The sequence below is a fragment of the Mustela nigripes genome, chromosome 4 (assembly GCF_022355385.1).
Source record: "Mustela nigripes isolate SB6536 chromosome 4, MUSNIG.SB6536, whole genome shotgun sequence".
NCBI lineage: Eukaryota > Metazoa > Chordata > Mammalia > Carnivora > Mustelidae > Mustela > Mustela nigripes.
This window is the reverse complement of record NC_081560.1, coordinates 85,079,829-85,103,936: the sequence shown is the minus strand read 5'-3', so window position 1 is coordinate 85,103,936 and position 24,108 is coordinate 85,079,829. Positions and strand designations below refer to the sequence as shown.

At 38.6% G+C, this 24,108-nt stretch overlaps 2 protein-coding genes across 2 annotated transcripts in view; one reads left to right on the top strand and one right to left on the bottom strand.

Moving 5' to 3' along the window:
- Positions 1-24,108, top strand: part of CCDC146 (coiled-coil domain containing 146) — a 126,333-nt gene that overhangs the window by 28,054 nt on the left and 74,171 nt on the right. The window lies entirely within an intron of this gene.
- Positions 19,781-23,742, bottom strand: FGL2 (fibrinogen like 2). The gene is made up of 2 exons (XM_059395767.1): positions 22,997-23,742; positions 19,781-20,652 (listed from the first exon to the last, which is right to left on the bottom strand). The coding sequence occupies exons 1-2, from the start codon at positions 23,610-23,612 to the stop codon at positions 19,946-19,948; spliced, it is 1,323 nt and encodes a 440-aa protein (XP_059251750.1). The 5' UTR covers positions 23,613-23,742; the 3' UTR covers positions 19,781-19,945.

Sequence of the window (24,108 nt, the reverse complement as noted above, 5' to 3'; positions counted from 1 at the left end):
TGCCTACCATCCATAGGTTTTTCTTGTCTTACTGAAAATTTGCTCTATTTTATTTTTATTTAAAAATTTTTTGTTAACAAAAACATATTTTTTGTTACATAACATATATACAGTGATCCTCACAAATGATCAATGTGTAGTTTGGTGAATGTTCACCTATTCCTATAACCAATCCATTCAGAACCAAATTCATCATTCTCCTCCCAATCCCGATTCTCCTTCTGTGTTCTCTTTGTCAGTTTGAGAGTTAAATATCTCTTCGCAATATCTCTCGAATTTATCCGTACTCCATTTCTGCCATATTCCCACATAGACCACAATATGTCTCCTTGAGACTCTTCCTAGTCATTGCTCCCACCAAAGCGAACCAGAATTCTTATTTATCACTACACATCCGTTTTGCCTCTTCTGATTCCATAGATGGAATCCTACAGTATGAGTTTCTTTGTGTCTGGTTTCTTTGCTCACCATTATGTCTTTGGAATTCATCACAGCACAGTGTGTGGCAGTAGTTCATTCTTTATTACTGTTCTATAGTGTTCTTATACGTAAATAGGCCCTAATTTGCTTGTCCATTCTATTCTGTTTAGAGATTGGGGCTGTTTCCTCCTTTGGATGATTATAAAATTCCATGGTCATTCCTGTACATGACTTATACTTATGGATTCATTTATTTGGGGTGTATAACTAGGAGTGGGGTTACTGTCTCATAGTCTTGGTTCACATACACCTTTAGTAGATAACTTCAGATAGTTTTCCAAAAAGATTATATACCAACATACACTCTGAGGGACCATTTATAACTCTTGTTGTCTAATACAGTGGCAAGGATTATGTGTTGTGTTATTTGTATCCAGTACAGTACCTGGCTCAAGACTTTGCACAGAGACAAGCAGTAAATATGTAGCATGAGAAAATACTTTTTTTCAACAAAGAGTTTGTGTGTCTCTCTGTTTAAAGCATCATACTAGATGCTGTTGAACATAAGTTATAGCTGTCATGATATTCTTCAACTTAGGATTTCTATTTCTGTCTGTACATGGTTATGTAAAGTACCACTGATTTGTAAGTAGGACTTCAGGCATCAAGTGTCGGTGTGTCAAGTGTCAAAGTTTTCCCAAGACTTGGAAGCCATAAAGCCATTCTTGTCTTAAGAAGGTCCAAAATCCAAATATGCAGTTATCTTGCCTGAGCCTTTTGGCTTTTCGTTTTTCACCAAGAACATTCCTTCTCTTCGTTTCCTGAAAATAATTCTTGTGTCAATCAGAGTTAAGTCTTTGACCTGTGAAGAGCGAAGGTAGCACAGGAGCATTTGGGAGGCACGAGGGGGCAATGTGAACGTTGGAGGGAAACACTAAGGATGCAGAAGTGTGCATCAATATAGAATGTGAAATTCTGTAAAAGTACAGTGGGGGGGGGGGGTTCAAGTCATGTGGACAAGGAGATGAAGATGGACTAGGCTTGCCGATGCATGACCTTTTCACTGAAACAGGTTATGTATAAAACTATGAACTGTTGGACTTCTTACAAAATGTATAATAAATATATTTGTGTCCAAGTGTTATGGCATGTCAGATTTGGAAGCCACTGAGATATCAAGAAGTTTTTGAAGAGCCTTGGGAAACTTTAAGTCTCAATCCATTTCACAGATATTAATTCAGTGCCCATTATGTGCAAGCTCTGTGCTAGGAGATGTTTATCATGGTTATCATTAAAATCACTAAAATCTAATTTATCCCTTCAGCTCCTTCTTTGTTTTGAGTGCCTCTTGTATGTGGCGAAGCACCAGACACAATAGGCATCCATAGGTCTAAAGCATATAAAAGGTCACTATTCTCTAAAAGCTTAATTTGGGAAAAACAAACCTGAAATAATAAATACCAACAAAAGGCAACATTTAATTGTGAACCCGTCAGAGCTGTCAGAATTGAATGCAAGGAACAACCACTGTAGGAGTGGGATGATCTGGAAAAAGCTTTTTGGAGGAGGAGGACATGAAAGGAGACATTTCAGCCAAATTCACAGTGTCCACTATGAACCTACTTTTCTGTCCTTAAGCTTTCCTGACACCCATACACGCAGGTACCGAGAATATCTTTACCAAATGACCCGAGGGTACCTCAAGCTACACACACTCAGAACTCAATTCATTCTCTCCTTCTAAATGTTTTGTCCTATATTCTATTAGTTGGCTTTCTTAAATACCTACTGAATTTGTCTATTTTCCATTCCTGCCATATCACCAATTAGAATGCCATTTTGGTGATCAAGGTAAGATAAAATGAGAGACCGAACCAAGGTAGTGGCAATAGGAAAGGGACAGAATACATACAGGTGAGATATTAAGGAAGTAGAAAATGCTGGACTTAGTGTCTGAATGGACAGAGGGAGGAGGGGAGTGAGGAAGAGGAAAGAGTCTGAACTGATGCTTAGATTTCTGATTCAGGAAAGTAGCTGGATTATGGTATTCTAAGTGACAGAGAATTCAGAAGAGGCAACAGGTCTAATCTTAGTCCTTGGGCTGGATATATAGACATAAAAATGTCTTAATAGATTGCTTTCTGAAAGGTTTGCAGATTGCTTTTTATGTATATTTAACAGCACTTCTACCACTATGTTTATAAAAAGTTGTTGCCATCATTTACTTAAGTCCCTACTTTTACTGGGATAGTCACATGTTCAAAAGATACCTTCTTATTCTTTATACCTTTCATTTTCCTAAGGCTGGTAACAGATTAAATAACTTGAGGAATTTTTAATAAAAATTTCTGATTGTTACTGAAAATATTAGTGATTTTCTGATACTACTAAAGCTTCCTTCATTTTCTAGGTTTGCCCTCTTAAAGGAACTGAGGAGTGTCTTGGGTTAATCTGTAACGAAATTTAAAATGTTTTTCAAGAGTGAAAATGACTTTTATTTCTTTCATACATGAATTAATCAAGTAACTGTTTACAAGGGTGAAAATATAAGATCCTCACCCTCGGGTGCCTGGGTGGCTCAGTGGGTTAAGCCACTGCCTTCGGCTCAGGTCATGATTTCAGGGTCCTGGGATCGAGCCCCACATCGGGCTCTCTGCTCAGCAGGGAGCCTGCTTCCTCCTCTCTCTCTCTGCCTGCCTCTCTGCCTACTTGTGATCTCTCTCTGTCAAATAAATAATAAAAAATAAAATCTTTAAAAAAAAAAAAAAAAGATCCTCACCCTCAAGGAGCTGAAAGTCAATGTAGTTTTAAGTGTGTAATTTAATTCCCATAGTGATTCCATAAGGAATAGGAATTTTAAGATATTATTTTATCTTAAAGTTCTGAAAGGTTGAGACATGCCCTGAGCTGAGCAGCTGGACAAGTACAGAGCCAACCAAGGAATCCTGTCTCCTACCATAGTGCAAATTTCATCTGACTTTCTTCACTGGGCATTTATACATTTAAACACTACTATTTTAGGATTTTACAAATTGACGTTTAAAGTAAACTGTATATTAAAAGAAAAAAATACAGGTAAATATTTAATGTTCTATTTAAATATTTCCCCTTAGCTTCCCTATCCTTTTCTTATTTATCACACTTCATTAATAGCTGTATGTGGAGGATAAGCATTAAAAAAAAAAAACAACTACTCAATCTCTTTTTAAAATCTCTACAAGTCTTGCTATTGTTGGCCTATTTTCACTTGTTCTTTAGACATCCAGGCAGCCTGGCGAGAGTAATTTTTCAAGATTTTTTTTGGCTGTCAAGAAACTTTAAACAGACTGATAACTTAATAAACAATACAGAGGGGTTCAATGTTTTCCATAAAGTTTTTTGGTCTGGGGTGGGTTTTTGTTTTTTTTTTTAACCTCTGACAGTAAGGTGTAAATTTAAAAATCTTTCCAGTATGGAAAAGACTTTGGAACATGCTTGGAATGCACTTAAACGTTTGTGGTTTTGACATGGCTAATAATCTATTTACAAAGATTAAAGTTTTATATTAGGATTATAAAACTACAGGCCACATTCCACTTTGCAAAGTAGATTAACACCCCTAAATTCAATTAGTAAAACCATGCACCACAGAAGAGTCTGGGAAAGAGAAAAGAAAGTTCCACGTTAGGATATCTTTATACTTGGCACTTTTGAAATGAAAAAACATGAAGGTTGATTCTGGCTAGGAAATCCAGGGTGTTGTCAGAAAAACTCTGCTATCTGAACATGTGATCAGTGGCAAGTGGGAGTCAGAAAAGACTTGAAAATCAAGGACAGAGAAGAATTAATGGTTCCTCTGCCTCCTCTCTGAGATGAACTTCCTTTACTGATTCTAAAATCTACTGCGCGTGGAGCGCATACCAGACTCAGGCCCGAGAATCAGAGGCAAATGCCACAAAGACCCTACCCTCCAACAGCTCATCTGTCCCTTCCTCTGTGTGGTTAATTGTCCTTAGTTTCCCTTTCTCTTTTTTGATGCTTTTACAGACATAATGTGGACCTAGTTTGTTTATGCGTGCGCGTGCCTGTGTTTATTTTTCATTACATATTGAATAACATTTTAATTACCTCTGTATTTTTCATTGATTCTTTAGCTAAATTGTTACAGCAAGTTGGTTAAATATTAAAAATAATAATCTGAAGGGACTTCTGGGTGGCTCAGCCGGTTAAGTCTCTGCCTCCTAATCGCCTCTTAATCTCAGCTCAGGTCTTGATCTCTGGTTTATGGTTCAAGCCCCATGCTGGAGCCTACTTTAAAAAGAAAAAAATCTAAATGCAGATGATTTTTTTTTTAATTGTCACTGTGAACAGATGTTACTTTTTAAAATAAGGATTAGGAAGAAATACTTAATCATATTACTTTTTCCTTTGAGAATGTTCTTGAGAGAGAAAGTAAGCTGACTTTTGAAAGCTTGTGGTGCACTGTAGAGAACATGCATTTTGTGAAACTGTAGCTTCAGTAACCCAAGAACTATTTGAATATACATTTGCCCTTGAACAACACGGGGGTTAGGGGTGCCAATCCCCCTGCACAGTTGAAAATCCACATATAACTTTTGACTCCTCCCCAGAACTTAATTACTAGAAGTCTACTCTTGGCCACAGTAATAACATAAATAGTAGATGAACGTATATTTTGCATGTTATATATATTGTACACTGCATTCTTATAATAAAGTCAGCTAGAGAAAAAGAATGTTATTAAGGAAATTATAAGAAAGAAAAAAATACATTTACAGTACTGTACTGTGTTTCAATATTGAAAAAAACCCATGTATAAGTGGATCCACGCAGTTCAAACTGGTGTTGTTCGATCCATGTTGCAGGATGACAGGATTTCTGTCTGTTTTAAAACTGAATAATAATATTCCATTGTATGTATATACCATATTGTGTTTATCCATTCATCTGTCTGTGGACACTTGGGTGATTTCCACTTGTTAGCTGTTATAAATAATGTTGCTATGAACAAGGTATACAAATATCTCTTTAAGACCCACCCTTTCAGGGGCACCTGGGTGGCTCAGTCAATTAAGCGTCTGCCTTCAGCATGGGTCATGATCCCAGGGTCCTGGGATGGAGCCCCTAATCGGGTTCCTTGCTCAGCAGGAAGCCTGCTTCTCCTTCTCTCCCTCCCCCTGCTTATGTTCCCTCTCTTGCTCTGTGTCAAATAAATAAATAAAAATTTTTTAAAAAAGATCCAAACTCTCAATTCTTTTAAGTATATACCCACGAGTAGAATTGCCAGATCGTGAATTTATATATTCTGAAATTTCACTGTTATTGCTAAAGTGCTCTCCATAGAGGCTGTAATAATTTATGCTCCCAGGAACAAGAAATGAATGTGACTTTGCTCATACTAACACTGTGCACTATCTAACTTTTTGAACTTTGTCACTCTGATGAAAGGAAAATGTTATCTCATCATAGTTCTCATTTACATTTCTCTTAAAATGCACGGAGTGGAGCTTCTTTTCATATGTTTAAGACTGTTTTAAAAATATAGTGTGTTAACAGAAAATGTAATGTATAGGAAGGCAAACAGATCAGGACGCAGCTGCCATTGAAAAATAGTTTATCACTCACAGTTCCTAAGAAAAGGGGACATGCCATGCCATGATGGCAACACGGGTAAGCACTGGGAACAGTCAGGAACAGTCAGGGAGGAACTGGGCAAGAGTCTTTATTGTGATTTTCTTGCAAAGGAATGGGTGAAGCAGGGTAGGCAGACTTGGGATTGGTTAGCAGGAATAAGTTCAGTGAGCTCTGGGGCATAGGGGCTGTCCCTAGTGATTTGGTACTTGGTTCTGGGGTGATTCGGGTAAGTGTATAGTGGCCTGAATGTGAGAGCCTAATGAGAGAGTTTAGAGTGTGGACTCTGGATCGGTTGGTTTGCATTTGAAAAGTGTACCTCCAGGAGGAGGACTTCTTTCAAAGTGGGGGAGGAGGACGTGAGGGAGGCAGGAGGCCAAGGCAAGGTGACTCAGGCATATTATCAGGTTGTCTGGAAAGAGCTGTATCTGGTCAGCATAGGCACATGGAGCAGATGTTAAAGCAACAACTCTATAGAAGCAAGAAGCATATTTGATACAAAGACTTCTTTTTTTGTGAATTCTGTTCACATCTTTTTTTTCCCCATTTTTCTATTGTGTAGTTTTTTCTTATGGATTCACAGAAACTCTTTATACATTTAGAAAGGAGGCCTTTGTGTACAATATGCATTGCAAAAATGACTCTGTTTGTTGGATTTCTTTAGTTTGCTGAAGGTGGCCTTTCTTGACGTGGAAATTTGTTTTTTATTGTACTTTGCTTTTACAGCTTTAGATTCTGTGTCATACCTTAAGAAGACCTTTGTTACTCTGAGGTCATAAATGTGTGTCCTGTATTTTCTCCCAGTACATCGATAGTTTGAGTCATCATACTATAACCTTTGTTACATCCGGTGTTTATGTTGCAGTAAGGGCAAACAGAAAGGAGAAGTCAGCAGCAAGCTTAGAACCTAATGCCAAGTCCAGTATCTCCCCAGCCCATGCATACCCGACAGAGGCGAACAGGTACACCAGGGTACCTCCAAGATCTGAAATAAGGAGGTGCAAGAATTACCTGACATCAAGCCTCAGATGAAGAGGAGAGAGGCTTTGCTGTCTGAAAAGACGACATCTAAGAATGGACAAGCTCAAAATATCTCAAATTCTAATGGCTTGGAAAGAAAATCTCTGACCAGCCAGGGGTCGGGGGCATGGTTCAGGGGAAATGGGTCTTAGTTCTAGCTCCACGTGTACTAGCCAAGCAACCTTGAGCAAGTCATTCGCGTTCTCTGAATCCCATTTCATATTAAGAGTACACTTCTCGCTCAACATCACTCGGCATCAGGGAAATACAAATCAAAATCACAATGAGATACCACCTCACACCAGTCAGAATGGCTAAAATTAACCAGTCAGGAAAGGACAGATGTTGGCGAGGATGCGGAGAAAGGGGAACCCTCCTACATCGTTGGTGGGAATGCAAGCTGGTGCAGCCACTCTGGAAAACAGCATGGAGGTTCCTCAGAAAGATGAAAATAGAGCCACCCTATGACCCAGCAATTGCACTACTGGATTTTTATGCTAAAGATAGGTACAAATATAGTGATCCGAAGGGTCACGTGCACCCGAATGTTTATAGCAGCGATGTCCACAATAGCCAAACTATGGAAAGAACCTAGATATCCATCAACAGATGAACGGATAAAGTAAATGTGGTATATATACACAATGGAATACTAAACAGCCATCAAAAAAATGAAATCTTGCCATTTGCAATGACGTGGATAGAACTAGACAGTATTATGCTTAGCAGAATAAGTCAATCAGAGAAAGACAATTATCATATGATCTCTCTGATATGAGGAATTTGAGAGGCAGGGTGAGGGTTTGGGGGGTAGGGAAGGAAAAAATGAAACAAGATGGGATCAGGAGGGAGACAAACCATAAGAGACTCTTAAGTTCAGGAAACAAACTGAGGGCTGCTGGGGGGTGGGGGTAGGGATAGGGTGGCTGGGTGATGGACACTGGGGAGGGTATGTGCTATGGTGAGTGCTGTGAAATGTGTAAGACTAATGATTCACAAACCTGTACCCCTGGGGCAAATAATACATTATATGTTAATTAAAAAAACAAAGAGTACACTTCTCAGCTTATTATCCTTCAGGGGTACCTCAGTGTCTACCATGGTGGTTTATACTCTGTTTTTAAACTTTTCCAGTGGGAGTCTTACTCAGAAGCACAGTAGGTAAAACAGATTTGGATGTGGTGGGCGCAGTGGGGAAGGATGAAGAGGGGAAGGTCCCTTTCACCCCCAGCACCACGGGGGAAACCCATGTGTACAGATAGTTTGTGAACAGAGTAAAACTGAGCTCTCTCCCACCTTAAAATCCATCCCCTGCACAGCCAAAGGAAACACAGATCTGCCTCCAGAAAGCCTTGGAAAGCAGTTTGATTATACTGAAGGTTCCTTCAGGAACAGAGGAGGGAGTTCTACAGCACATCATGCAACAAAACTTCCTAAAATTCCTTGTCACAGCAGATGCCTCTCCCACATACCTCTTACCCGTCTTTAAAAACTCCTCCAGAAACTGTTTTTCTGCCCCCCTTGTTTGTTTGTTTGTTTCTCTGTATCTCTATCATCTTCTCCTTGACATCTTGGCCATTTCATTATTTTGTGAAATGGTCTTCAGAGTTCCTTCCACTTTTCCCTCCAACCCAGTATCCCACCATCACTTCACAGACCCAGACACAGAACTGAGCAGTCAGTAGGTGAAAGGGGAAATCGTAGATACTTAGATTTGAACTTTTCCTTCGCTTAGATTTTCTGGCCTCAGATGGTCCCCTCTTTGATTTTACAGACAAATCCCTTTACAGTCTGCAGCATTCCTCTCATCTTTGTGCTTCTGACCCCAGCCACAGAACCCATGCTCCAGCCCGATTAGACACATTATTGTTTTCCAAACTAGCTCCTGATTTTTCAACCCATGGATGCCTTTGCTCCTCCCCTACCCAGCCCGGAAGCGCACTCCTTCACATTTCTGTGCTTCAATATTCTGCCCATCTTGCAAGGACTGCTCAGATCCGCCTTTTTCTTGAAGTATCCCACTTCCTGGAAAAGTGAGATCACTGTTGCTGCTGAGGATTCCCTGCTTGTCCCTTATGCCACTTACTCTTCTCTGTCCTGTTTTTAAACTATAGTAGCTTTAGGAACTTTGGGAGCAGGAAGCCTATGGTATTCGTCTTGATATTCTCTGAAAACTCTCCATTAGCTTACCATCCTGTGCGCAGCCATGCCATTTTCAAAACAACACACGTGCATAGTAATTAGTAAAGCCTTCCACCAAAAAAAAAAAAAAAAAAAATCACACTACTGAACCACCATTTTACAAAGTGAACTTAAAATGGAGAAATTTGGGACGCCTGGGTGGCTCAGTTGGTTAAGCAGATGCCTTCGGCTCAGGTCATGATCCCAGCATCCTGGGATCGAGTCCCACATCGGGCTCTTTGCTTGGCAGGGAGCCTGCTTCTCCCTCTGCCTCTGCCTGCCATTCTGTCTGCCTGTGCTCGCTCTCTCTCCCTCCCTCTCTCTCTCTCTCATAAATAAAATCTTAAAAAAAAAAAAACTTCTGAGTTTCTGAACACATTTAACCACATCAAGTCCACCTGAAACCTCAGAGATTTTAAACGTCTGTTAGAAATATCAACCAAGTTAGAATCGTCATGCATCTATTCTAGTTTTATTTTTGCTGGCTGAGCCGCCCCCCACCAAGGAATATGCAATCAGGAGGAAAATGATTTTCAAGTACTTTTTTGAAGACAAAACCTCTACTTCAAGTGAAACTTAAGGTGGATCTCCAGGATATAAAATGGAAGCACGATTGTTCTAGGTGAACATTGTTTCATGCATCACACATTCTCCTGGTTTCTTCCTACCCAGCCTCCTTTGGCATTCATAAATATGTCTGCAGAACTTTAGGGACACAGTTTGAGAAGCTCTACTCTAGTAGTTCAGCATGTGAAACCCCAACTCTGGGTTCGTCATACAAGCATCAGTCTTCCTGTCCATCTTGCATAGCTACCCATGGTATCAGAGCCTCGCTAGATTTGTAATCGTTGACTTGATCAGATAAAGACAACATTTTTACGTGAATATAAAACAGAAATAAGAAGTCTCCATCACATTTGTTTGTGAGGGATGTTTACATTTTTAAATCATTATTTCATATAATAAGTGAAAATCAACTTTGGCATTTACATGAGAAATCTTTTGGCTTCCTCAAAGAGATGGAAAAACATTCCATGCTCCTGGATTGGAAGAATAAACATTGTGAAAGTTGTCTATGCTGCCTAGAGCAATCTACACTTTCATTGCAATCCCAATCAAAATACCATTGACATCTTTCACAGAGCTGGAATAAGCAATACTAAAATTTGTATGGAACCAGAAAAGACCTGAATTGCCAGGGGATTGTTGAAAGAGAAAACCAAAGCTGAGGTCATCACAATGCCTTAGTTCAAGCTATATTGTAAAGCTGTGATCATCAAGGCAGTATGGTACTGGCACAAAAACAGACACATAGATCAATGGAACAGAATAGAGAGCCCAGAAATAGACCCTCAACTCTATTGTCAACTAATCTTAGAGAAATCAGGAAAAAATATCCAATGGAAAAAAGACAAGACTCTTCAATAAATGGTGCTGGGAAAATTGGACAGCCACATGCGGAAGAATGAAACCGGATCACTCTCTTACACCACACAGAAAGATAAATTCAAAATGGATGAAAGAACTAAGTGTGAGACAGGAATCCGTCAAAATCCTAGAGGAGAACACAGTTAGGTATAATCCTTCAACATCGGCACAGGTACCTCTTTTAAGACATGTCTCTAAAGGCAAGGGAAACAAGCAAAAATGAACTTTTGGGACATCATCAAGATAAATGGCTTCCAAAGAACTTACAAAGTGATTTGTGCTTAAGCAGAATGTTTTCATCAGTGAATTCTGCCATGTAACCATGGAAGTAAAATAGTTTTTGGAGAGCATAAGAATACTTGTTTGGCCTTTTCTGTCAGAGCTGTTATAAATTCTGACTTAGCTGCAGGAAGAAAATAATTTTTAACAGCTAGGTTAAGTAGGGACATTAACACACTTGAAAATGTATTAATTTTTAAAATATCTCCTGTCAGTAGAATGTTATGTAATTGGTAAAATTTTTAAAAAAATATATGCCTCACCTAGTTGAGATTTAATTGGAATCAGTTTCCACTTTAAAAATTCACACAGAAAGCCAGAGCAGGGGTAACACTGTGATTTACTTTTTTTTTTTTTTTTTTTTTTAGATTTTATTTATTTATTTGATACAGAGAGAGAGCAAGAGTGGGGTTAGGTGCAGAGGGAGAGAGAGAAGCAGTCTCCTGGCTGAGCAGGGAGCCCAATGTAGGGCTCGATCCCAGGACCCTGGGATCATGACCTGAGCTGAAGGCAGAGGCTTAACTAACTGAGCCACCCAGGCATCCCTGAGATTTACTTCTGTGTGTACTTGACCTTGGAATCATCAGAGGTAATTTGTCATGGAAAATTAGCCCGTTTTATAAGAAATATACCAAGAAAGCCAGGAAAGCTGAAAATGGGTAATGGTCCACATATAATAAACAGTTTGCAGGGAGCAAATGTTGGTTGGTTGGTTGGTTTTTCGAGGAAGACTTAATGAGTGTAGAACATGACCTCCCTATTGCAGCATTAATCATAGCAGAGAGAACATTGGAAATGCCCCAAGGAAAATGTCCAGCACATGATTGGCACTCAGCAAGTGACAGCTGCTTATCATTATTAGTATTCAGAAGCAAGAATCTCTAAACAAAAATTAAAACGGCTTAATTAATTAACTAAAATAATGTGATACTATCATTGCTGAATGGCAAATAAATGTAAACAAGTAGTTTTGTGGACCATTCTTTGATAAGCTTTCACAACATAAACACAAGCTATTTGCTTCCCACAGAAAATGAGAAAACCAATTTCCAGACAAAAACCGAACAAGTTTTCAGATTCTGAGTCATCCCAGATGAGGTGAAACTTCGTATGAAGCCTTTTGTAATTGAAAATCAATTCATCTTAAATAGAATCATCCTAATTACTTGGGAAAGCCTTGAATGCTAGAGATTCAGCTCAAATTTTGAGAGTTGATATAGTTATTATTTGGAAAAAACCATATCCAAAATACTTTGATAAACATAGAGCGTCATGCTACACATATAGTAAGCAAATGATATATTTTTCTATTGAAATAATAAATATAAACATAACATCAGTTATCTTAAGAGGCTAAGACAAAAAAGCCATTTATTTATAAATATGTTTTTTGGGGGGGGAATTTTGAAAGAAGAGTTTATTTCCTCAGAGGTCTTATGTAGGTTTCCTTCTGAAAATGACTAATAAAATAATATAGAACTTTTTGAGATACCTTGTGATGTCTACAAAGATGCTGATTGTGAATTTGCTAGATCATGTTTTTAATTTTGGTTTACCCCTGGGACTTTAAGTGAGCAAAAGTGCAGAGGCAGAATTAAATATGGACATGGGGACAGTAGGCTGCTGACCTGACAGAGAAGTTGTCAAGGAATAGAAGGAGCAAAGTGGAAGGAGCCATGCTAGAGGGTTCTGGAGGAGAAGAGAGGCAGCAAAAAAGAGACACTTCAAGGAATAACGGCAGCATTAATAGCATAGAATTTGTTATAGGGGATTTAAAGAAAACTATCTGAAATTCTTTTATGGCAATCTATTTTAAATAGCATCATTCAAAATAAGCTAGCTATTGGCCCCATGGTGATTTTGTTGTATTGACTTTTGACTCTATGAGCTGCGTATCTATTTTATTTGAATGGACAGGTTTCCTTGTGTATTATAGCCTGTGTTACAAATAACATACATAAACCTGCATGTGTATCATACATGTATGTCTGTGTGTTTATGTGTGTGTATACACCACAGGGGACCCTACCCATCTACAGATGACTATACTCATTTCCACTCAGACCCTACATTAAGTGGGAATTGCCAGTCAGATTGATATACAGATATTCTAGTGTGTTTTCTAGCTATTTTCACTTTGAAATCTACTAGATATACAAGATTTCTATTATTGCTAACTGGGATAACTTTTGGAAAAAACAAATTTTAATATCACTGTGTCTAAAAATAAAGAGTAAAACCAGCCTCTGGTTAACTAAAGGTTTATAATCATAGCAAACTTGTACCCTAATGATTTAAAATGACTATAACCTGATTACTCAAACTTGGGCATTACACTGTTAACAAAGAACATTTTTAGCTCTTTGACCTAGTTCATATTCTTCTGCTATATATATACACATACACGTAAACACATCAAATCCAGGGTGCCTGGGAGGCTCAGTCAGTTAAGCATCTGACTCTTGACTTTGGCTCAGGTTGTGATCTCCAGGTTGTGAGATCCAGCCCCATGTTGGGCTCCACACTGGGCATAGAGCCTGCTTAAGATTCTCTCTCTGCCTCTGCCTTTGCCCCTCCCCGGCTCACACGCATTCTCTCTCTCTCTCTCATAAATAAATGAATCTCTAAAACAACAACAACACACAGTATTCTACATGATAACACACAGTGCTGCCTCCCAGAAGATGCAGTATCTGAGGCTTCCACAGATCATTGCCTCCTCCCTTCACTGTGAAGTGACTGCCTAAGTCGCGAGCAGTGATTTCTGGAATACCGTGTCTAGACTACCATAACCGCTTTTAAGACATCTAGTAACTCCTCAAAATAGTGGTGCTGACAGAAGCAGGGAAAAGCACATCTAAATGTAGAATAATCTAGAGAAAGCTGCTGCAGCGGGAATAGATTTCTACCCTCTCCGTAGGGCAGCAGCTGTGTGACCTCTGAAACAACCGTTACAGGGTGGGCGGGTGAGCGCCACCATGCTGGTTCCTCCTTATCTCCAGCTGGACTTCCCTGGAAGTCTTTGCTCCGGGTCCTCTTAATTACTAGTGATCCCATCTAGGCCCATGGATGTATTACCATCTACATTCTAGTATTTCTGAAGATAGAGATGTATTGGTTTCCTTTTTAAAAAACAAAAATTATTTATTCATTTAAGAAACGGAGAGAGAGGGAGCAGGAGTAAGGGAGGAGGCAGAGGGAGAAGCAGGTTCCCTGCTGAGCAGGGAGCCGGATGGGGGGCTGGATCCCAGGACCCCGGGATCATGACCTGAGCCATAGGCAGATGCTTAACCGACTGAGTCACCCAGATGCCCCTAGAAATGTATTCTGGTGTATTATCAGTATCTGAACTTAGAATGTTCAGAACTGCTGACCACCATCCCTTACCCAACCCCCGCTACACTTTCCAGACAGGCTACCCCTGCAGCCTTCTCCACCTCAATTAACAGCAGCTCCATCCCTCAGAGTTGGTCAGGTCAAAATCCTGTCCTTGTGATACCTCTGATCTTTTCGCCGTCCCCCCGATCTTTGATTGGCAAATTTGGTCAGCTTTAAGGACCCACTTCATTGCAAGCACTGTGGTGCACATCTCTCTCCAAGATCATTGCAAACACTGTCAGACTAGTGTTCATGCTTCCATCATGTCTCCACTCAACAAGAGTGATCCTTTTAAGATCCCAACAGCCAAAGGGATTGGCTTCCTTTGCCTAGATATCCTCTAGCTATCTGCCTGACTCATTCTCTCCTATCTTTAAGATTCTGTTCAAATGTCACCTCCTCAGGGAGGTCTTCCCAGACTGCCTATGTAAAATAACATCCTTCCTGTTATACTCCTTATCTCCTTTGCTCTGTTGAATTTTTTATGGCATTTCTTACATATTGTTTATTTATTCATTTCCTCTGATAAGATATAATCTCCCTGAGTATAGGGTTTTTGATAACTAATATATCTCTGGCTTTCTTGAAGACTGTCTGGCACATGGTATACATTCAGTGAATACTTTTTTGAATGAATCACACCTGAATCCACTCTAACATTTCTATCTCCTTAAGTCCTTTAATTCCAAGGCATTTCTGGCTTCTTCATTTTAGTTAGCATGAAGTTGCTGTTGAAACTAGGTTTGCGTTAACTGATCAAGAACTATTAGAACCAAACATATCTGCTCAAGCTAGCCCATTGAAATCAGAAATTCTGGTAAATATACCCATATCAATAGATTCAGTCACATATGAAAGTCTGTTTTTTCTCCTTTCGTCACGCAATCTCAAAATCTGTCCTTACATGTTTTCCTTTCCTGCTGATAAAAACTAGCAAATTCCTGTATAAGCTTCTCCTCCAATTTGACTTCACAATTGACATGAGAGCATGCCCTGGTTACAGGTGTGGAGAGGCCAAGGAGTGGAATAAAGGAGCCTAAAGGGACAATTAATATCTCTCCCCCCATCTCCCGGAAGGGGGGGCCTTCTCGGGGGGGGGGGGGGCACTTTAAAGAGCAAAGGAGGCTCAGGAACATGTGGGAATTCGGGGGACTAAGTTCTCCAAAGTAAGCCCAATTTTCCTCATTTCTAGTCTCACTTCCAATTCTTCCCAGTCAATAAACAAAAGAAACCTGGCACAGATATGATTCCGTAGACATCGCATTTTGACAAGACCCAGAGTGAAATCAGTTTGGACTCAGCCACCTCTGCCCTGTTACCTTGGAATTGACGGTAGTTTGCAAAGGGGTCTTTAGTCTAATTGTGATTTTTTTTTTTAACTAAAGCATTCATGGATTCTGTTTGATTAAAATTAATTTCAAAATTACAGTATGGTATAACAAGTATGAAAAAAAATTTTTCTTTAGGAACACAGTTAGATAGACCAATCGCTGTCTGTTCTGGTATTGCCTTACCCTTCTGCATGACTGTGTCCACAGGTATGTTCCCAGAACCCCTTCTAAAGGCCTGCTGGTGTATGTACCCAATCCACCATATATCCTCTCTTGCCATATTTCCCCTCCGGCTTCAACCACTTCTCACCTGTATTAGCCTGCATTCACAATCTCAAATTGGCTCTACATCCTAGCCAAACAGATTGGTATCAAGGCAGAACCCTTGTTGAATAATGTTATATATATAAAAGGAATATATAGGATGGTATAGGACCCAAGAAGAGAGTTAACAACCCCCTCCTAATGTTATCAGAACAGACTGCCCCAAATAGATAACTATATTGGATGATGAAGATAAACACACGCCCAGGTGCACACACAAGTTCTAGGTGTTTCCTGTATATTATCTCATTTAACCCTCTCAGTAACTGTATCAGGCAGATTCTCCCCCCCCCACCCCCCTGCCCCAGGCAGATTCTACTGTTTTCCCTTTTAAAACTGAAAGAACCAAGAGACAGTCTTTGCTTGTGATCCCGCAGCTTACAAAGGGTGGAGCTGAAATTCAAATCTAGCAAGTCCAGCTCCTGAGTCCCTGCTCTTAATCATGAGCGACAGGACAAAACTCAGCTGGGGTTGAGCATGGCATTCTATCTAGACCAAGGGAATATCCAAATAGCAAACAACACAGAGAACATGGGGAATGGTTGAGAACAGCAAGGCATTCAGTGTGGCAGGAGTATACATAGTGGCAGACAGGACAGTGAAAGGGGAGGCAGAGACCAATCCACCAAGGGGCTTATTTGCTGAATTTTTATACAATAGGAAATGAGGGGTTGCTGGAATAATATGATCAGAATTGCATTTCTGAATAGTCCCTCTGACAGTGAAATGGAGGGTGTTTTGCAACAGATTGAAACTGGGGGCATGGGTCACCGTGAGAAAGCGTTTGCATTATCCAAAGGAGTTGATAAGGGCTGAGCCAGTGCAGCAACACTATATGATGGAAAAAGATGGAGCTGAATGCTACAAAAGGAAACTGAAACTTTCTTATTTCCAATGTGTCAACAGTATTCTGGAGGGAAATAAGAGAATGGTGTTCCTGTATTTGCCTATTTTCCTGTTAATGAAAGAACACTCGTTAAAATCTTTATAGAGTCAAAGGTAAAGTCTAAGTAGGTAAACACTATGTAACTTTTCAGACAAGAGTAAATATATATATATTATTTTACAAACAGTAATATTTAATGTTTCCACATTGCAAAAATAAACAATTGTGAAGATTAAAACTTTTATTTTACAGGATTGTTAAAGACATAAGCCTATTTATACATTAAAAAAAAGAATTATGAACAAAAGCTTATCATGATGACATTACCCATCACTCTTACTTTTAAAGATTTTATTTATTTATTTGACAGAGAGAAATCACAAGTAGATGGAGAGGCAGGCAGAGAGAGAGAGAGAGGGAAGCAGGCTCCCTGCTGAGCAGAGAGCCCAATGCGGGACTCGATCCCAGGACCCTAAGATCATGACCTGAGCCGAAGGCAGCGGCTTAACCCACTGAGCCACCCAGGCGCCCTTAAAACCTTTCCTTGAGTAGCCATTAAAAAATAAGGACTGGAAAATTTTGTTTCTAGGATATCTTTCATACTTTGTATACTTAAGCTCTTTTTTTTTTACTGGACAGATGTGTCATCTGTTCATTTGAAGTGTTACTGCTTATAAGAAAAATTTAATTTTTCTTCTCAGCAATGAGTGAATTAGTTTCACTTGGATTTTCTAAGGACTAATTTTAGTCAACATTTTCAAAGAATGATAAAGCTTAGAAATAAAGTCTTAAGATAAATACTAGCGTTTAAAATGGAACAAAGACTCTGAAATATTTGTTAATAATCAATCCATGTTTATGAACATTTACATACATTAGTGAATAGTTAAGGCAAAAGACTCTCAGATATAATCTATTTTCATCAACATGTTAAAGATGATCAAAGTATAATATATATTCTATAAAAGACATGAAATAAAAAAAAGAAATGATTCTAAAAAGGAATTTCTATGTCACAAGACTTTTTATTAGGAAAATACCATAAAAGTTAATGGAAAATAAAATTTGATCCTTTGAAAGGTAGAAAGATAAGAGGACAAGCTTTTGAGTATTTACATGGATTAATGAATTATTTGTGAAATCTCCTGAAATGATACCCTGTTCCCATTAAGTTGATGGACACTCAGTGTATGAGCTACTTTTCTTTAGAAATGTTATTTTGTGAAGAGTCCATTTTTTTTCTTTTTTTCATTGTGAGAAATAGAAGTTTTAGAAGATAAGATCTGGCCTCATGAGTCAGTTTTTGATCACATAAATTTACTTAAACCTACACATATTAATAATTACATATAATAAATGAAAATCTTCTTATCTGAAATAAATACATTATATAATATAAAAATCTGTGTAATCTTCTTTTAAAAGAGAGAGAAATGAAGAGTAAATCAGTTACATTTATTAAACTATTGAGTAGATATGAAGTCTTTGAAATCTACAATGATGTTTTACACTTTGGTCTCATAATTCTATCTGCATTTATCTTGCTTTAACATTTTAATAGTGTTCATAATAACCTAATTTTTATCATCTATACCTGAAAACTTTGTATCTCATACATATATTTTTTAAAAAGAATATCATGCTTCTCTTTGGTTAGAATTTTCTGTAAAAGGCAATATTTGAAAAAGTTAATTTGTTACCTAAAGCAACTATCCTCCTTAATCATTTTCAAAGGAGTAAAGTTGCATCTTTGTGCGTTTATTTTGAAAACTTGGTTATGGCAGTAGAAACAAACTAGTAATTAAAGATTAAATATATTTCTATGACTCATATACATTATTTTATTCAAATTTTATTCTAGAGAATTTTTTCAATGTTCAACAGAATTCTACTGTTCTCTCTGAAATGATCTCTTTTTACGGTGATGAAATTTAACACACTACTTTTGTAGTGATACCTACACTCCAGAATTGGTGAATTATAAAAGTTTTAGATATTTTAGTTTGGTTAAAAAATAAACACTTGTATTTAAATTTCTAAAAAAAATAAGCAATACACCAGAGTTAGGATTAAAATACATAATATTTGAAGTACTCTGTATTTCAAAATTTATATGTCCCATAAAACTTAGCTTTAATGAAGCGAATCACTATTGCTTTGGATATGAATGCTTTGGCCTTCAGAATATTCTAGTCTATAAATACATGCCTTATTCCCCACCCATACCTATCCTTCCAAAGAAAGCCTACCAGTAGTCATACACAGTAGTGAACAATCTTAAATTAAAAACCGTTGTGCATACAGAGCAAAGGAAGCTAACTTTTATATTAAAGTAGTTTTCACCATGCAACACCTAAAGCGTTATTAACTGTGAATTAATTACCTTTAAAACAGGGTCTTTATGGTTGAATTTTCTGAATGCTTTTAGTAGTGACATCATGCTAACACTTTTAAAATATTTTAAATGACAAATATTTTACATTTCACAAATAATACCTGGGCAGGTTTTACATATATATATATATATATATATATATATATATATATATATATATACCAAAGTAAATGTTGCAAATTGAGAAAGTTTATCTCAGAATATGGATTAGGGTATTCAGAGACAAAGAAATACCCAATAACTGAGGACAGCCTAAAAAGAGTGATCAACCTTTAAATGCCTCTAAGTCATAATAAAAATTCAGATTACTTGTCTAAGAATTCAGCCTGCTAAATAAACAATGATTTCATAATTATAGTGAGTAATACAAGTAAATAGAAAGCTTTTCAACTATAGAAATTAAGAAAAATCATAAATCTACTTGTGTAATTCTCAATAATCCCACTTGCTTTTGCAAGTATTCATGTGGATAACAGTGTAACAGCAACAAAGAACTCCTTTAAAATGTATGTTTCTTTAGCTTTATTTCAAATGCTGTGTAGCATAAGAACCCACTGCTTAAAGAGATAAATTTTTAGTCATAGAAAAGGAGTATGAAATACATTCCAAAGTGCTGAAAGAATTAATTGCCCTATTAGGTAATGAATACTGAGAGAAATGAGCATTAGTGATTTATGGTTTAAAGTGCTTGGGTCTAATCATCATTTTGGCCTCTTTGAAGGAGGACTTGTAACCACCAGGCTGTGCCTCACTTATCCCAGGCCAGGTGCCCCAGAAAATCCCATTGCGGACACCTCTGTATTTTTGGTGATAATATTTGCCATTTAAGTTTGCAGAAAGACATGCATCAAACCACCAGCCTGAACTGTAATAGAGCCCACAGTTCCCCGAGGGATATCGATCATTGTCCCTATCTGGGGTAGTGAAGAACTTCATATCATGGTTGTAATGTTTACTGAAATGTAAGGCATCTCCAGCTGTGCCATTATAGTTACCAACGTGTAAACGGTATCTGAGAAACTCATTGGCCACGTAAAACTGATCATATAAGGCATAGAGCTTGACGCCATTAAAGTCTTCGAGATCTATTCTTAGAATCATATCCTTACTCTTGGTCAAAAGATGAATTTTATCATTCCCCAGCCAAAATTCTCTTCGGAGATTGCCAAAACCTACTTTGTAGTCTCGCCACATTCTGGTGAAGTTGGTGCTTCCGTCGAGACGGGCCTGCAGCACAGTCCAGCCTCCCCCCATGGTCTCCATGTCACAGAAAACTTCAAAGCTACTGTTTTTGGGATCCGGTGTAACTCTGTAGATCTCACTGCTTCTCTTGCCTATTGTGTGGTAGTCAGAGCAATCTTTATATATTAGGTGTTGAACTGAAGGGGGAAGAAGAGAAAGGCATTGGACTCTGTTAATAAAAACTATGCATCTTAAAAATTCTTTATATTTACAAAAGCAGTTTGATAATTCAATCGAAGGTGTTAATGCAACCTTGCTCTGCAAAACTTACTTGAACCTGTTTAGCAAATGTTTATTTAAGGCCTCAGAAGAAGAACTTGGTGTTATAAAACCAGTCAAGGCTCTCCAGCATGACTCTTGGCTGGTAATCGTAGTGCTAATGTTCACAATGTACAACAAGATCCTCATCAATAAAATAGTTTTAGTAATGTAGCTAATATTTAGTGAGTGCTATGTATGTGTTCTAGGCATTCTGCCAAAGACTTAACATTTTCACATTTACTCTGCACATTGACCTTATGATGTAGGTATTATTTCCAATCTGTCGGTGAGGACATTTAGGCTCAAAGAGAGTCAGTGACTCGCCCAAGTTCACAGAAGCATTAAGAGGCAGAACCAGGACGCATCCTGAGATCTGGCTGGCTGTGAGCCTTGTTCTTGTAATTACTGCATTCCTTAGTCCTAAAGGTCAGATGCTTCCAACTCCCCTGAACTGCATTCCACATATAGAGAAAAAGCACAAATTTCTTTCTGTTTCCTTTCACCTCAAGAGGCCAATACCCTCCTCTATCATAAAGTTTTAGAGGACATATGTTCCAAATGATGTGTTAAAATTCTAACATACAGAATGGATCATAAATTCCCATTTGTTTTACTCACTTGACAACTAAATAAAGAAGATCAAGTAAAAAAAAATTTTTTTGAATAATATACCAGTATTCTTAACCTAAATTTATTACTTGGGAAGTGTTTAGCCAGTGTTTCATATGTTTGGTTTCTAGAAAGAAACAATAGGTGGTTATGGCCAGGGAAAGTATAATAAATGGTTACCATGGATCTGTAGGAATCAAATACAGATATTTACTCTCAAATATTTCTTAGAAAGATCTAGGCCAGATAAGGCAAATTTAATATGAACTACTCAGAGGCACAAAAAAAATCTACTCGTGTGTTTAGAACTCAAAATATTCCAATACTTCCCCCAAACTTTTAGTACAGAAATAGATGGTTGAATCTTGTACCTGTTATTACAAGTAGCCATGCAGCATGGAATCTAATGTGTGCCCAGACATGGCACTAAGACGTGAGCCTCTGCCTTGCAGTGCAGGATACATTCAGATACAGGCTCCCAGAAGTATTAGCAACAGTGGTCCTTGAAAGCCCTGTCTACCTTCAGATCCCTGGCAGATTCCCTAGGGCTGGAGCACACATGAGGTGCTTGTTCCAAATGAATGTGATCTCTGTGCCCAGGCACCATATCCCTTCAACTTAACACTCATGGTAAGTGGAGGTTTCAATGCAGGAATGCCTTTCCAAAGTGTAGCAAGACCATCAGCAACAGGTCCCAGGAACTCAGGTAGAAAGCTAGAATTTAGAGGAACCAGTGCTACAGCTAGAAGTTTGTGGGCATAGTAGTAGTAAAGCAGGTAAGAAGTAGTAGTTAAGGGTGCCTGGGTGGCTCAGTGGGTTAAGCTGCTGCCTTCGGCTCAGGTCATGATCTCAGGGTCCTGGGATCGAGTCCCGCATTGGGCTCTCTGCTCAGCAGGGGGCCTGCTTCCCTTCCTCTCTCTCTGACTGCCTCTCTGCCTACTTGTGATCTCTGTCAAATAAATAAAGAAAATCTTAAAAAAAAAAAAGAAGTAGTAGTTAAGTCTGTGGTCTTCTGGCATGCCAAAACTCTCCCCTTAAAATGTTTTGGGGCCATTTGAAGCAAAAAGTTCTGCACACACATGAAGCCATATAGCTGCTTTTATTCTATCTATTTTCACTAGATATTTGGGATTATGAACTGCAGATAGTGTAAAATCTTTCAAAGATTCCTTGTGGCCACATGAAAAGGAGTAGTCAGCGAACCACAGGAAACTGATTTCCAACGAACAAAGCATAACTGGAAATATTGCACTATCTCCATTGTTTTCAAACATGTCAGTGAAGAGAGAAGTTAAATGCACTGAAACATTAAGAAATAATGTCTCTTTTCTTCAGTTTGTGTGTAGCTCTGGCATTAGGAAATAAGCTCCTTGAAATTGGAAGTGCTTTCACAGGATACAGAACTAATTATGATTTTTGTAATTTAGTCTTAGATTGTTTCTGTGGTCACATTTGCAAAGATATTAGTTTTTCCTGTACTAGCTTGATGAATAAAAGGCTCACTTTATTTCATCTGTCATGTATTCAACTTATTTGCTCAGGTTAATGTTTACAGATACTGTGTAGCTATATAATATTCATGAACAAGTGATAAGAAGACATTGTACCTACCTGGACGTGACTGTATTTCTTCTTGAATGGGACACTTGGATGAACACTTGCCGTCCAAACTGTTGACTACCGAAGTTAGATTTGCCACTTTGCTATCAACATAACTTTCTATATTGTTCATATTTACAAGATTGAGCTTCTCCAGGCGACCCTGAAGCAGGTCGATCTCCTCCTTTGCATTCTTGAGATCAGAGGACAGCTTGTTCACCTCACTCTCTAATTCTTGTACTCTGTTGTCATCAGCTTCTCCCAGGGATCCTGGGCTAGGTGACAGCAGTCCATTTCTGCCGGGGGCCCGGCTGTCGTCAGCCTGCAGTTTGCAGTCCTGGCACGATTTCTTCAGGGTATTTACCATTTCCTTGAGGTTCTGGACTTCCTTGAACACCTCCTCGATCCTACTGAACTGCCTGGGGAGCTGAATCGTCAAAGGGGGCAGGCTCACCTGGTAGGGGCATTCGCCGCCCTCCTCGCATTTCCCGCTGCTTTCTAGTCTCACTGGGCAGGAATCCCTGATCCTTTCATCTTTAATTTCCTCCGTTTCATTGTTTCCTGCAACCAACAAGCTGAAAGCGGCAAGGACAGCCGAGCTCAGCCAGCACCAGCTGACAGGCTTCATGTTTGCAGGCGGTGCTTACCCCAGCAGGGATGCACGGTTTTAAGAGCCACCGCTGCTGCCTGCCTGAGTCAGGCGTCCTGTGTTCTCAGAAAAGGGTGGGAGCGCTTGCATCACCAGTTTCAGAAACAGAGGAAGAGGAGCCTGTACTCTTCACACGCAGCTTGCCAAGACCTGTTACTGATTCTCAGAATAACATGCATCAGAATTACTGGATTTGATTGGATGTCTATATCCCTCACGTTTCACTTTTATCATTTAGTTTTTAAAGCGCAAGAAAAAAAAAATCTTGGATTTCACAGTAATTATCCTAAAAATAAATTGTATTTAATGCCACTGGAAACAACTAGCTTTTAAAGAGAAAAATGAATGTACTAGTTGTCCAGCGGAAGAACAGAAAGTTTACAAAAATGGAAATGGCCTTTCTTTTTTCCTTTTTAGAAGGGGATCATGGAGGATTCTGCATATTTTTCATGTTAAACTTTCAGGTGAAAGAAAC